The sequence below is a fragment of the Bicyclus anynana genome, chromosome 5, assembly GCF_947172395.1.
Source record: "Bicyclus anynana chromosome 5, ilBicAnyn1.1, whole genome shotgun sequence".
Classification (NCBI taxonomy): Eukaryota; Metazoa; Arthropoda; class Insecta; order Lepidoptera; family Nymphalidae; genus Bicyclus; species Bicyclus anynana.
The window spans coordinates 4,116,739-4,133,024 of NC_069087.1; the positions used below are offsets into that span (position 1 = coordinate 4,116,739).

Genomic DNA, 16,286 nt, shown 5'->3' on the forward strand with positions numbered 1-16,286 from the left:
CTTCTGTTGTTTGATTTGCACCCGATCATATGTATTCTATTCGACTTGGTTTACAGCTTTAGCGTTATCTATACTAATATTATAAAGCTGAAGAGTTTGTTTGTTTGTTTGATTGAACACGCTAATCTCAGGAACTACTGGTCCGATTTGAATTCTTTCTGTGTTAAATAGCCCATATATTATCCCCGTATTCCTAAGGGAACGGGAACCAAGCAGGAGAAACCACATGGCATCAGCTAGTGAGTTATATGGCGACTGAGGATATAATTTCCTATATTTTATCCAGAAAGCTCCAAGTTCTTATAAAACTTTTATTTTAAGTTTTGGACCAGTATAACTATCTCTATATCTCTCAAATCCACTATAGTCTAAACTTTAAAGTTGTCTACCGTACTTACCTAGAAACTGTCTGCAAATTTTTCAGCTTCTATAAAATGATTAAGGTCTGGATATCAAAGGGTTCCACTGTAATTGAAATTTTTATTATTCATTTGTAGACTGCGGACTTCAAATATTTCAATTTTTGATTTTCATCAGTCATTTAAACATACCGGATTTGTTTGGAACTTAAGTCAGGCCTTTCGAAAATAACGCCTTTATATTGATTCTTGGTAACCAAATCTATAATGTTGCAACAGCTATTGTACCGATTTAGGCAAATCAGTGAAAGGGTACTTTTAATATTACAATTTGTCGGGCGTATTCAAATAAGTGGCAAAGAACCGCGCGGTCAAATCTTGCGATTAAAATAATAAGTAAGTACACAAAAATCTACTTCTCGTACCATACAATACATATCAGACACAAATTAGATTGGAAAAAATAGTTTAAATATTGTATAACTTTAGCTGTTGTAAAAAAATAAATGAATATAAATATTCTTGAAAAGTTGTACTGGTTTTAACGAAATGTTCACTGGAAGTTAAAGAACAGGTTATTGAACAAACATACGAATAAAGGAAGGATACATATAATCGTCCAGAATTTGTATGAATCTGAATTTCGCGAAATGTCCACTAGTCGTAAATATAAGTACAACTACTTTACATAAATCACAGTAGTAACCGCACGGCTATATTTCTCTATTATGACACGGCTTTAGAGCGGTTGCAGACGATGCGTTGCGGCGCCGAAGTGGTGTCGCAGCGTCGTCTTACATAGAAATATCTGTGGCATGTCATACGATGCGCTCCGGCGCCGCACCGGACTTGCAATCACCTAGACGAGGGAGGCAGGGAGGGGTGAATGCGCTGCGACGTCGGAGCGGCACCGCTCAGTTGTCTATGCGTCACAACATTACTTTATTAACAGACTGTCCAACGCTGCTATGGCGCCGCTACACAATAACGTTGCGGCGCCGCACCGCTAATGTGCCCGCTGATACGGTGAAATCTTTGCGATGCGGCGCCGCAACGCATCGTGTGCTACCAGCCTTAAGTACTTAATTTGAATACAACCGATAGTCATGTTCACTGTCATACAAATTCAATGACCTTAAGTGGGGCTTTCCTCTTCCTCTTTCTAACGTTCGCCTGACTCAGGATTCAAGTATTTCTCTGTATTGACGCAAGCTGTAGTTAACTTAAACTAATACCTAATATTGGGTTTTACTAAATCCATTGGCTAAACCGAATTGATTTTAAATTTGTAGTTATAAATGAGATCGGTTTTTTGTTACATTCTAAATGAACTGTTGTGACATTATGTTTAAAAACAGTGCATATTAAGTATGTAATTTCGTAGAAGTGTTTTTAAATATTATCTACAATATATTCTGATCATGATTACTTTGCCTGACATTATGTTGTATTGTTGTTATTCTTTTACAACCTACTTGAATATCTAATAACTAGCGGACGCCCGCGACTTCGTCCACGTGGAATTTAGTTTTCACAAATCCCTCGGGGACCATGGATTTTTCTGGGATAAAAAGTAGTCTATGTGTTAATCCATGCTATAATATATCTCAATACCAAATTTCAGTTGATTCGGTTAAGTAGTCGAGGCGTGAAAGAGTAACAAACATTCATATCATTAAAATCATCAGTTTTCGCAAATCTCGGGAAACCATGGTGTTTTTCGGGATAAAATGTGTTAATCCAGAGTAAAATCCATTTCCATTCCAAATATACCTAAACTTTTGTCGTTAATTTAGAAGATTATTATTTGTAGGTGATAGTTGACGGAAGCAGAGGATCCACCTTTATGTCAAATGTAAGCCCATCGCCTATAACCACGGTCAAGTATACTGGTCCTGTCATCCTGAAAAATAAAAGTTAAATCTCGTACGGATTAAGTTGACACCTGGCTCGTTTGGTTTGTTTGTTTGTGTTTGATGACCAGGTGTCAAGTTAATGCGCACGTGTTATACATGTGCTGTAATTCCTTCAATGACTACACCGAAAAATATCTGATTCAAAAAATAGATGGAATAGATCTTGAAGCGGGTATCTATATTTTATTAAAATATACTTCCCCGCAATATATTTTGTCAAAATTTGAGCTCAATCGGTGCTCAAGTTCTTTAATTGGTGAACACAAACCAAATTGTACATTTTCATATACACCTTATATATAAACACAGTCATAAACCGAGATTCGAACCCTCAACCCGCTACTAGCATATCGCTATGAACCTAATTAATTGTTACGTAATGGACATACATAATGCTATGCGCCACCTTTTAATTAAAAGAATAATTAATTCATATCCTTGAATATCGTTGTTAATTGGATTGATAGGAAGAAAATTTTCCGCGTAGATATTAACAATGTTGGGTCATAAATGTCATGTTATTGTTAGGTTGTTCACACACTCTATAATATTGTTAGGGGGATCATTCAGCCGCTGAGTGTCGAATCTAACCTCTATTTATTTGAGAATTTAACACTCAGCGGGTGAATGATCCCCTGGGGGTGCTCCTACAACGTTTGTAAAGTCCACTGTTACACACGTGTTGTGTGAGCTTCCTTAGTTGGTACAGTATCTTAGTTTCTTCTTTCTTCGTTCGAGACCTTATTATTAATCGGCCAATCTGATGTTAGTAAAACAGAGACAGGCCTCCAGAGATAATTTGTAGCAGAGACTTTACGATGACGAATGGCTTCGCGGTTGTTACTGCTCTCAATCGAATATCTGGAATAAAAGTAAAAATGGTACTGAATTTTGCGTAAGGTAAACTCTTCTTTTAGTGTATAAGTAATAAGCATCACCATTAATACATAGTATAAAATAAAGCCACTTCTGCTGTATATTTGCTAAGATATATATTTTTGTTCTTTACAAGTTAGCCCTTGACTACAATCTCACCTGATGGTAAGTGATGATGCAATATGTGATTGAAGCTGAAGCGGGGTAACTTGTTAGGAGGAGGATGAAAATCCACACCCCTTTCTGTTTCTACACGATATCGTTCTGGAACGCTAAATCGCTTGGCGATGTACGAATGTACGTCTTTGCCGGTAGAGTGGTAACTAGCCACGGCCGAAGCCTTCCAATTAAGAAAACCTTAATCAGCCTAGCCGGGGATCGAATCCAGGACCTCCGTCTCGTAAATCCACCGCGCATAGTTACCACTGAGCAGAAGGCCGTCAGGCCGGAGTATGATGATGATGATATATGGAAAAACCTTAAAAAGTTGGGTTGGGGACAATAAGAGTAGTTCATCATCATCATCATATCAGCCGATGGACGTCCACTGCAGGACATAGACCTTATGTAGGGACTTCCAAACATCACGATACTGAGCCACCTGCATCCAGCGAATCCCTGCGACTCGCTTGATGTCGTCAGTCCACCTGGTGGGGGGTCGGGCAACACTGCGCTTACTGGTGCGGGGTCGCCATTCCAGCACTTTGGGACCCCAACGTCCATCGGCGTGCGAAATCATTACCACAGTGAAAGTGTTAGTGGTAATACCACTGTATATATTTTCTTAATTTAGTTTTAAATGTGTTTAACGATTTGGCACCGCCCATTGCCACTTCAGCTTCGCAACTCGTTGACCTATGTCGGTGACTTTGGTTCTTCTGCGGATCTCCTCATTTCTGATTCGATCACGCAGAGACACTCCTAACATAGCTCGTTCCATCGCCCGCTGTGTGACTCTGAGCCTTCTTATGAGGCCCGTAAGAAGGCTCAGAGTCACAAGAATAGGTAAATACAGTAATTATTTCTTTTCTTGCTACCCGCGGTTACTTCTATGTTCCATTTTTAAACAGTAACGATCAAACAAGTTCATCAGCGGCACCATTTTGTTTGTAGTTTTTGGATTGTAGTGAAATTTTTATGGATAATAAACGGATACTAAATCTTTGTCTGCCATTCAAAAATAGTTCTGTTTGAAAAGATCGCTACGCTTGAATTCTTTTTGGTTTTTCATTAACATTTAATCATTAATGATCCCATTTTTACTAAGTCGAGGTTAACAATTTATGAATTTCATAATGACAAATCAAGGCCATAAAAGCAATGGGGATGATGACTAGGTTTGAATGTATTGATTTTTATGATACATTCAGGTAAATAAGGTCAAAGATTGCCCGGATATTCGCAAAACAAATAAGATTATAAAATTTCAAAATCTATTAAATTTTTTTTATCGTAATTAGATGAAAATTCATACAGTTTAGCTTCCTTACAATAAATGTGACATGTTTTATTATTTGAACTACAAATATAAACGCACAAATAACAGAGATATTAGTAATTTTGTTTAACGCCCATACAAATCTAACAATTATTATCTAACTACGACGTCATTAGTTCGGAGCATTTTTATGGGGCGTTTTCAGGGATCCGCGGCAGCGCCGAAAATCTGACCCTTTAAATCCCTGTAGCTCCGAAAGTAATGATCGAAGTAATGACTCTTAATTTTTATACAATTTAAAAAACTGTCATCATCCCTATTGTAATGAATTTTAACTATAGTAATCTGTAGAAGACAACTGTTGAGTTTATTGCTGGCACCAGCAGATCCTGCCTTTAGAACCGGTGGTAGAGATACTATATCTCTATGTCAAAATTACTTGTAAACAAAGCCTACTGGAAATAAATAAATTTTGAATTTCAACATTGATAACATTAGTATCGTAAGCAGATGTTTGCATGGTTTGCTGTTTAAAGTGTTATAGTTAGAGTTGTATCTATTGAACTCGTGAGAACCAATTCTCAAGTGCTCTAAAACAAACATTGACGACAAGAGTGCAGACACTGGTATAATATATATACATAGAATCACTGGAGACGTTTGATAATATACTTATAATAAATCTGTAGAGAGGTTAGTTCTATACATGAAATATATGTCCAAAATAACTATCAGGGGTTGATTAACGATCGATACTGATGCCAAAAATGCAATCAGTAAATTTTTTATATGTCTGTCTGTTCGCTATAGAAACAAAAACTACTAGACGAAACTTGGTACAATTATTCTTCATACTCCTAGGCAGGTTATAGTATACTTTTCATCACGCTACGATCAATAGAAGCAGAGCAGTGAAGGGAAATGTTGGGAAAACAGGAGAAGTTACTACCATTTTTACAGCGATACTACTGTAAGGGCTGGATTAAAAATGTCGAAGGGCGGACGAAGCCGCGACTTCGTCCGCCGTCCGTCCGTTAGTAAGTAAAGTAGCTATAAACACGGTAGTTCAAGATACAGCTAGCCTGAAGATCAGCTTATAGCATTTTAAGGCCTCTGGACCTCTTACCTGTAGTACTTATAGAAGTACCTAACCACAAGACAAACAATGCATTTATACGTTAACCACTTATTATTCAAAAATGTGTTAGAAACATGATATTTTACACTAGAGACAGGACACAGGCGCATCAAAACTAAGGCAGACGAATGTGCATGGTTGTATACATTTTATAGTCGCTTATCAACACGTTCGCTGCGGTACGAGGTCAATTGACCTCGTACGTCTTGTATCGTCAAGAGATACGAGGTCTGTGGACCTCGAACCGCACCACATAAAGTTTTAATATGAGGTCAAAAAACCTCGTACCGCACCAGAGGAAAGTAAAGAAAAATCAGTTCCTTAGCGAAAATGTTAAACAACGAAAGTTATTTAAACATATAATACCTAAATATTGTCTACAATATCAAGTTGTGTTTTTAGGAAGTGTTAAAACTATTATATAGGTACATAAATGTATGCATTATTTAAGTAAACACAAAATTGTGCATGTGTGTCGCTCATTGGAGTCGCTAAATTCGGATAACTTTTTGCGGTGATTTTGTAGACACCTAACATATCTATAGTATAAAACAATCATTAGTTAGAAACACTCATTTTCAGAGTATTTTTTTTTCCTTTTGTAATATACGATGCCACAGGTAAGGCAGGTAAATCCAAATTTAGGAGATATCTGGTATAACTCACGTAGACATTCCATCATACCTGACTTTTCCTAATTACAAAGAATGAGTGAGCTAGTCAAATACAAAACTGCGGGAATAACCTACGTCTATGGATTTGTCACGTAGCTACTGCCAATCGATCATAGCACTTGTCTTTTTCATTAGATTTGCAGGTGCATGACGTCATAGGTCACTTGACCTTTCCGTTAAAATATTGGTTAGCTTTTTGCTATCACTTCTGATGACGACAAATGGAATGGAAATGCTTGCTTATAAAGCTGCTATGTAAGTTGTAGAGACATTGGATTTTACACATTCTAAATGCTCTAACTTTGACTGTTGAATTTAGTTGCTGACTTTTTAAAAATATTTTTGCTCCAATTTTGATTTAAATTCAATTGTTCATAGATATACCTATAATAATTAGTTCTTCTCGATAGTTCCTTAATCTAAATATTATATATATATCTAATAGATTATTTATCAATTTGAGGGTACTTATGATAAAGCTACCTTACTGCTCGAATGCGAGTGACCGGCCGGCTATTGAGACCCGTTTGCACGACACGAGCGGGGCTTGTACGCAATTTTTGCGATTGCAGTCGCAAAACCCGGAGACGCGGTTCAATTGCGATGCAATTCGGCACTTTTCTGACGTCTCGTATTAATTTAATTTCATTTTGGTGTGCAGATGACACCAACTTATAATTTTCGAGGCTACGGCCCAGTGGCAAGTGTCTTTGAAGCCATTGTCAAGGTGTCCTGACGAGGAAGCTGTCTTCTAGGAGGGTTTGCAGCATCGAAAGGCGTGATTGCTTTCGTTTCGGTGGTGAAAACCTGTTCTAGTTAAGTAAAGGAATTATCGTGTTTCCTAACCAGCCACAGTCTATTCCCGAGGGAGCATTGCATACTATCACTGAAACCATTAGAAAATTACTGAGCAGTTTTATAGCATGCACCTTCTTTACATAGTTGATTTCATCTTACCAGCACGTAGATGGGATACTATGATATAAAGTAAGAGCTGATCTCCTCATCGTCAAAACCTTGGACATTATGGATATTATATTGGATATTAATTGATATTATCTTCTTTCTTTCATCATCATCATTATCAAACCATATTCAGTTCACTGCTGATCTCGAATGAGAGGGGTTAGTCCACCACGCTGGCCCAATGCGGATTGGCAGACATCACACACGAAAATTCTCTGGTATGCAGGTTTCCTCACGATGTTTTCCTTGACCGTTTGAGATACGTGATATTTAATTTCTTAAAATGCACACAATTAAACCCACACCCTCCGGAATCGGCGGCAGAGGTTATATTCACTGGGCTATCACGGCTCTTCTTTTTTTTATTTCAATTTATGTTGTGGTGTCTGTTGAGACAGTATACAGACAGTATCTAGTTGTCATTCCTGCTATCAGTGCTATATTGGTTCTGTATTGTAAAGGGCCCTACTCACACATCTGCCGCAGGGGCAATCTAGGGTGCACGGCGGTTGTGGCGATATCGGAAGTATCTCTACACACTTGCCTGCCGTGCAGTGTTCCAGAATAAGCCGAGCTGAGCACACGTATTGAGAATGGCACCCATATTATCTATCGACCACTCAAAAGATTGGAGTAGCCTTGGCGCTTTCTGTGGTGCTACCTCAAAAAAAAAAGGAAAAGGAGATACTGGGTGAAGAAATGGCTACAGAAAAGAAGTGAGTTATGCCACATGAATATTATAAAAGTACACATTTTGATTCTACGCTGTCTGTACGTGCACTCCGTGTGACAGCTGCTGACAAACTGACTGAGAAATTGCCTCAATCGCGCTACACACGCACCGACGGTAGGGACGACTTAGGGATCAAGGATAGTCTCGCGCCCCTGCCGCCCTGCCGCAGGGCCATCCTCTCAAATTGCCCCGGCATGCCTACACACATCACAATTAAGGATGCAATTAAGGGTCATCCCCACTCCTACACCCTAGATTGCCCCTGCGGCAGATGTGTGAGTAGGGCCTTTAACATAACTTGTTTTGTATTCTTCTTATCGAATGATTTCAGGTAGATATGATAGGTATCTATACTAACATTATAAAGCTGAAGAGTTTATTTGTTTGTTTGATTGAACGCGCTAATCTCAGGAAATACTGATCCGATTTGAAAAATTCTTTCAGTGTTAGATAGCCCATTTATCAAAGAAGGCTATAAGCTATATTTTATCCCCGTATTCCGACGGGAACGGGAACTACGCGGGTGAAACCGCGCGGCGTCTACTAGTATACTTATAAATGTGATCCCCTGTCACCTAAAAAGCACTCGTATGCAAGGCTTTAGTTAGCGTTTACCATTATGCTTTAAATGCAAACGGGAGCTGCATATGATTATTATAATGAACACTTATTGTAGTCTTATCAAGAAGGCTATCACGTTTCGCACGGGTTGCGTTGTTTATTATTTATTATAATAATATGAAAATTCCATGATTGCCCGATGCTGGTGTAACACGCTTTTTAACTCTGTAAATTGTAAGTAACCATATAAACTTCAATATTGAAGTATTGGTACCTATATGTAAATATATATTTGAAACGATGTAGTTTTTAATTTTAATTGACTAAAATTTAATTAAAGACAAAATTTAATCAAACATCAAAGACGTATTTTCCATAATTATCCGAAGATGCCTGGTTCGATTTTGAATAATCTTTTTTAAGTAAGTACGGGTTATTGCTTACCTATTTTATTTCAGAAGTCCTCGTAAAATAATAAAAGAAAGCTCTATTAAAAATTTATAAAAACAATAATAGTGTTTAGATTTTTGAAATAATATTAGTAAGAGGTAACATTTGGTTTTTTATTTGTTTGTAACGATTTCACTAAAAACTACTCGACTGATTTTAAAATATCTTTCACCATTTCACATAATATTATTATATGCATAATAATTGTATTGTATCGTATAATTGTAAAATATGCTACAACTTATACCGCACGAGTATCCCGCCAACCCGCAGTGGCGCAGCGTGGTGGGTCTAAGCTCCATATTCCTTTTCCTATAGGGAAGGCCCAGAATTGAAATAGGCTGACAAATGATTCCCACGAGAACGGGAACTACGCTGGTAGCGGAAGCGTTAATTAAATAAAAGGTAAACTTACTCATAAATTTCCAAATACACTGACTAATAAATAACAATGGAACTTCACTAATTAATGATCACTATGACTCCGTGTAACACATACGCATAATACCGCGTAAGTACTGATATAAGGGACGGCCCTGAGAGATGAGAAACCGCATGTTGACTTCGTTATAGGTATATTGCGTGGGAAATACTTATTCTCGTATCATGATTATCAGCTTTCAGAGGAGGAAATATGGAGCTTAGACATACCATGCTGCTACAATGCGGGTTGGCGGGTTTAGGTTGGTTATTGATATCTTTAACGACCATTATTTCATGTTAGTCGTGTAGTCATCTGGACTGACGTCTGCGAGGCACGAAGATAACACCAATGTCTGAACATGCAGATAAATTTTACATACCTACTGTACTCGATCCGCACTCGAAGATAAATAAAACAACCAAGGCACTAGCTCGCTCCAATGCGAATGTTGTTTATTGTAAAAAAAACTTCACAATATATATCCTAGGGTAGTAACTAGCCACGGCCAAAGCCTCCCACCACCCAGACTTGGACCAATTAAGAAAATCTCAAATTGCCCAGCCGGAAATCTAACCCAGGACCTCCGTTTTGTAAATCCACGGCGCATACCACTGCGCCACCGCCCAATCCGCCATCCGCCCAGTCCGCGCATTGGGCCAGTGTGTATTGCTCTAACTCTAACCCATTTCATTCTGAGGAGAGACTCGAGCTCAGCAGTGAACCGAATATGGGTTGATAATGACGATGATGATGATTAAGTTATATTAACATTAAAGTCAATTTTATCTAAGTTATCAGCCATATAAAGTTATTAGTAAGTCGCATACTTAATCATCTTCATCACTTCCTAAAACCACGATCTAGATCCACATATATATCAACCCGGCTTCCTGTTATTCGCTTAATATCATCGGTCCATGTGGTCTGGTCACATCACACTTATAGCTTGTTGAATTCGTTCGTAACACTCCCGATTGTCCGCGGGGGCCGGCAGGCGGGAAGCAATGACAGATAAGCCCACAACTGATGCAGCCCACTTCCAGCCTCTGCCCCGCGCGCACGACTTCACACCCGCGCAGTCCTTCCCTCCCGGCGTCACCTGCATATCACGGGAGTGTCCTTAACAAACTTGCCAAGCTATAGGGACCTCAACGCCAATCAACAATAAATATTTTAGACGAAAAATGGAAGCGCATGCGAATGCGCAAATGCATAAATAATTGCATAATTAATTAGGTATAACACTGATAGAACTATACTAATAACTGAATAGATTTGAATTGAATAAATAATAAGTTATTTAGAATGTCAATGGCAACCTTTGACAAACAAATCAAAGCCTAATTAAACTCTTAAACTTAAAACTTTGAATGCTTATTTCTGATGACAGTACAATAACCAATACGTTAAAAATCTATACAATATAAATTTTATATAATTGCTGAAATATTTTGAAGTATACGATCAATATCTCTTGTTGATCACTTTTAAGCCTCAAAGTGGTAGAGTTACGTAAATATTAGGTGTTAAAGCTATTTAAAAACTACAATATTGCAAATTGATTCGGAAATCATTCTTACTAAACGGATTTGGTTACTAAACGGATTTAGAAACAATAGCAGGTAGGCACTTTAGCTTTGGAAAGTCCGTATATAACTTAAATCAAATTGATACCACTCTAGTCCAAGAGCTAGTGAAATATTTTTCATTTCTTATACTCGGAAGGTAGTGTTGTTTTGATCTGAGTATTGGGTGGAAAATGCTGCTTCCCTCCACAGGGAGGGTATTTACAAATTACTTCTCACTAAGGGCCGGAATGAACTTTAAAAATAGAACTGCTGTCAGCTGTGAAGAGATTTTATGATTTTTTTTTAATTTGTATACGACTAAGTTCGGACAGGCAATGATTAGACGTCAATGAAGTTCTTGAGGAACAGTTTTATGTAAATAATAAACTAATTATAAAAAAATGCTGCGGCCATGTGAGTTTCTTAACTTATCGCAAACTTTTTTAACCGGAATTAATCACAACAATTACGCGGTGAGTTCCATATTTAAAATTTAAAAAGTCAACATTAATTGGTGAGACATTAATCTGTTATCTGTAACGGAATTAAAAAAAATAGGTAATATTCTTGTAAAGTAAGATTTATTATTATTATTTTATTTTTTATTTTTTAAAAGAATATTTGCCATATATTTTACAATATTCCCGTTCCCCTCCAACTAGTCAGGAAAGACTGTGCTAGGAGTGAGTACGATAATAGACCAACGCGGCGGGGATCGAACCACCACCTCTCGCTGATGAGTCCGACCGCTCTTACCGTTGAGCTATTGAGGCTTCGTTAAGCTATTGAGGCTTCAAATTTGATTATTAAAAATGAGTTCAATAATTAATAAAATATTACATAACTAAAAATATATTATTTTTAATATTAATTAATTCGGATTGTCCTAATTTGACAATTAATTTTAATAGATACTACTAATATTATTATCATACTATATAAATGCGAAAGATTATTCACCTTGGGTCACCTGGCGCATGGATCAATTTTTGTAGTAGTTTTACAAATTTACGTCATAAGAAGATGCTCATAATTTAAATTCTCTTCCATTTTCTAATAGAGCAAAACATCTGTTGTTCAGTCAAATGTTCAGTCGACTCTAGGATTTTTTTTTCAAAGTGCGAATTCTCGACAAACGAGGAACATGTCTTAGGAAATAAAAATAAAGGTTTCGAAACGAAATCCCTCCACCATCTCTTATCCTATAAGTATTAGTTTAATGGACGTGACGCATGATTGTTGATATTTTTTTTTTCTGACGCTATTTAGTGCTGCTTAGACCGGTTGCCGAGACAACGCCGGAGTCAGTTCGTCCGTGGATCTACACTCGATTACATATATATTATGTTGCGGCGTGCATAATCCTCAGTGCATTAACCGAATTACATGCATAACTGTGCACGCGAGTGTTAAATTAAAGTGAAAAAAAAGTTGAATAAAAGATAAATTTATAACGATAAAATAAAATAAAAAGACACGTAGCAGGGACCCCTAAAATGGAAACGGATGTGGGTAAAATGGAAACGGATTTCGGCAAAATGGAAATAGGTGTCGCGAAAAATGCGGGACATTCGATAAACGGACACGCGATGTGTCCATTCAGTGGTAAAATTGCAGTGCAAAATCAAAAGCATGAAAAACCTAATCTAAAGTTAAAAGTTCCTCAGCCAATAAGATTGAAGAATCATCTTGTCAGTGAAGAAAATTACGATGTTCTCCATTCACAGATCGATGAAGTCGCCAGTTTTGTGAGTATTAATTTTTAAATATAAATTTGGAAGAAATAGTTCAAAAATAGATTGTTGTTTAATCTGTAATTTTTTTTTGGTTATAACATAAAATTGATATTTTATGTATCAATTTCAAAAATATTAAATCAAAAGTCAATCTCCGATGTTCGTGGTTGTTACATAACAACGTTTATAACGATTACCTCAATTCGGTCTTAATTCTGTTGAAAATATTTAATTTCAATATATTTGACACACTATACAAGTGTAGACCTAATTTATTTTTTAAATAAATAAATAATTCAGAATTTCTAGACGACCAACTTTGACATTTTAGTTATGAATGAATGAATGAATGATATTTTATTCATGAAAATGTAGGTTTAACATGATGGTACATATTATACAATTGAGCCTTTATACATTTTACCATAACTGGTGTATGAATTATCTTAAATAATTAAATACATTTGAATGAAGAAAAAAAAAGAATCTAAATTAATACAATGTCACAATTAGAAAATAATAAGTTAGAAAATGTCCATGTCCATAAAATAATCTTGAATGTCATAATAACTTTTTTTTAATAATAATTTATAAATTTTACATTTAAATATTGACCAGGGCATCTCTTTAGACTATGAGGAAGTTTATTATATATTTTTATTGCCATACAAAAAGAACTCTTGGCATATATTGTCAATCTTGTGGGAGGTCTAACCAATTTATTTTTGCGGCATGTTCTCTGATTTGCGTTGTTGGTGTGAATAGAGAATAGACTAGGGTTTCTTTTTACAAAAAGAAGCATTTGATATATGTACTGACTAGGTAATGGAAGAATTTCAAGTTATGTTTTATCTACTACATTACGATCTTTATAAATACAGCACATACGGAATACACAATAATACGCACGAGTTGTAGACTCTAGTTTACGATAATTATAGTGCGTATTGTCATGATATTTTCCAGTTGTGGGAATCGAACTCACGACTTTGTATGAAGAAGTCATGGCCACTATCTGCTGCGCCACTTGGTCGTTAAATATTCAATTTATAAAAACTTTGATTCAATTTATAAAAACTTTAAGCGGTTATGTTACGATATCTCACATAAGCATCGGCTTTTTATTGACCTGTAACTTGGGATTTACCGTAATAACTGAAATGCCGTAATAGATATGAAATGCGACTTTTTTTTCAAACCCGGTCTAATTGTTGTGCAAATCATTCAGCTCTGTTTAGCCGTTGAAGAGTGATTGAATAACAAAATATCCTTAATTTAGTCGTATTTTTCATTCATTTTGTCAATTTTTATTTTCATAAGAACCTTCTTGTGACAATATCAAACACAAAAGAAATAGTGAATTTTAACACAATGACACATCGATTCTTTAGACGCAGTTTGTATAAAGGTTACGCACAAAAATCGAAAACGCTCAGTTAGCGGAAAAATAACTCACAACGCGTTGTGGTCACAGTAAAATATCCTCCTGGCGAAATTCGTGTAATGGTTCTAATGAAAACCCGCATGACTCGTAGTGGCAATCACACAAATACCAAATAGCGAAATTCGTATCGTAGCTGACATGCTAGTCGATCTCAACGCGTTGTGGCAGTTAAGAAAAGCCATGACGCGTTCAGAACATTCATTGTTTCATGTGTGCAAAGACGCATTAAAACATAAGCCAGTGCTAATTATGAAGAATAAACCTTACCAATAAAAAATACTCCATCTTATTTCTTTAGTTTTTGTAAAAAAATTAAAATATTTAAAAACTTGACGCCATTTTTTTTTAATAATATCGAAAATTACTGATGCAACGCTTCGTGCCGTACCGACTCTTTTGGATTTTGTATTGCGAACGTCTACGACACCGTCGTGTTACGTGCGCTCTATCTGCCTATTATTCTTAATCTGTGGTTAAGACAGTAACCACAGATTAAAAATAATAGGCATAACATTAGCAATAACCAAAGAAATATAAGCGTAGTCAGGATTGTTTAACCGTAGTCAGCATCGACCGAAAACGACAATTAGCGCTTGGTCTATTGATTTTTACGCGTAAAATTGATTGTGTGTAATTATGTAGATTATCAAATAGATCCGCTTGTGGACATAGCGTGATAATACAATACAAACTTCCTGATTTATTAAACGTTCCGCGAATTCTCGATTAATAATAATTACGTTGTCATGATAAAATACAAGTTTAATTAATGCCGTTACAGCGTTGTGTTTACACTCATACTAATTGAAGTAGGTGTTAGTACAGCGTATAAATATTTTAAGCCTATATCAAAATAGATTATTAAGACTTTCAATTAAAAAAAAAACTTAAAAAGCATTGTCAACATCACAGAACATACATATCTCTAAAGCTAACGCTCTAGTATTTATTAATTACGTGATCAACATAAAATGACTTGATTTATTTTATTTACTTACATGTACACAACAGAAACAAAAACAAGGAAATATTCATGAAAATGACACTCCAATAAATTAAATAAGGAGTAGAAATGAACCTAAACGGAGTTTAAGGCAGTTTTAGAATTAGTCCCTGCATTCTGTAAAGTTACAGCCATGTGACATCGCTTATTTCCACTACGTTGTTAGTGACATTTTATTTTTAGCATCCCATAGAAATAAAATTCTAATACTTATAAAACTTGTTATAGGCGAACATTACATCGACGAGTATAAACATCACACCCAGAACAGTATGCAAACATAAAACAAAAGTCTACTGCAAGTTAGTGTTTTGTCCTTATGGCTTTGCAATTTGTGCATTTAGCTACTCATCAAGTAATAATTTTTTGCCAATTGATTTGCCATATAGAGCGAAAGTGGTCAAATATAGTCCATCGTTCATCGTTATCCGTCAGTCGGTGCTAGTCAAGTAATTTCAAGCTTTAGTAAGACGAAGGCCGTACCAAAGTTCTGATATAGTCCACCAAGAAAATCGAATCACTTAAAACACTATTGCTCAACCTACACTTGCACCTTTATAAAACTATATTATATTAAAATTCATTCTACTTTCAGCAAAAAAGTCTAAATGCAGCAAATCAATAAAAAAAAACCGACTTTAAAAACATAAAACATACAGACTAAACTAAAAAAAAATAACATTATTCCTTGTATTTATTTTCTCTTTTTCGATTGGTTGTCTGGAAGAGATCGCTCATTAGCGATAAGGCCGCCAGTAGTTACATTAGTTTTTTTAAGTTAATTTCTTGCTTGTATTTTTTTTGGTGTACAATAAAGTATATTTTATACATTCATTCATTATCATCATATTGTGTTCCTGCTGATTTGTTGTTGATTCAACTGATCAATTTGAAGGCGGTGCTAACCAGTTGATGTATGTATGTTTAGTTATTTCAGTGTTCTTTCAGAAACCACTTAATAAATTAACACGACACGGGCTTCACAAACCAAGTGGACTAA

At 36.1% G+C, this 16,286-nt stretch overlaps 1 protein-coding gene across 1 annotated transcript in view; it reads left to right on the forward strand.

The window, feature by feature from the left end:
• The first annotated feature begins 12,412 nt into the window (after positions 1 to 12,412).
• Positions 12,413 to 16,286, forward strand: part of LOC112048436 (nitric oxide synthase) — a 46,991-nt gene continuing 43,117 nt past the window's right edge. The window contains exon 1 of the mRNA XM_024085960.2: positions 12,413 to 12,851. Coding sequence (XP_023941728.2) covers positions 12,600 to 12,851 — 252 coding nt within the window. The 5' untranslated portion in view covers positions 12,413 to 12,599. The remainder of the gene's footprint in view (positions 12,852 to 16,286) is intronic.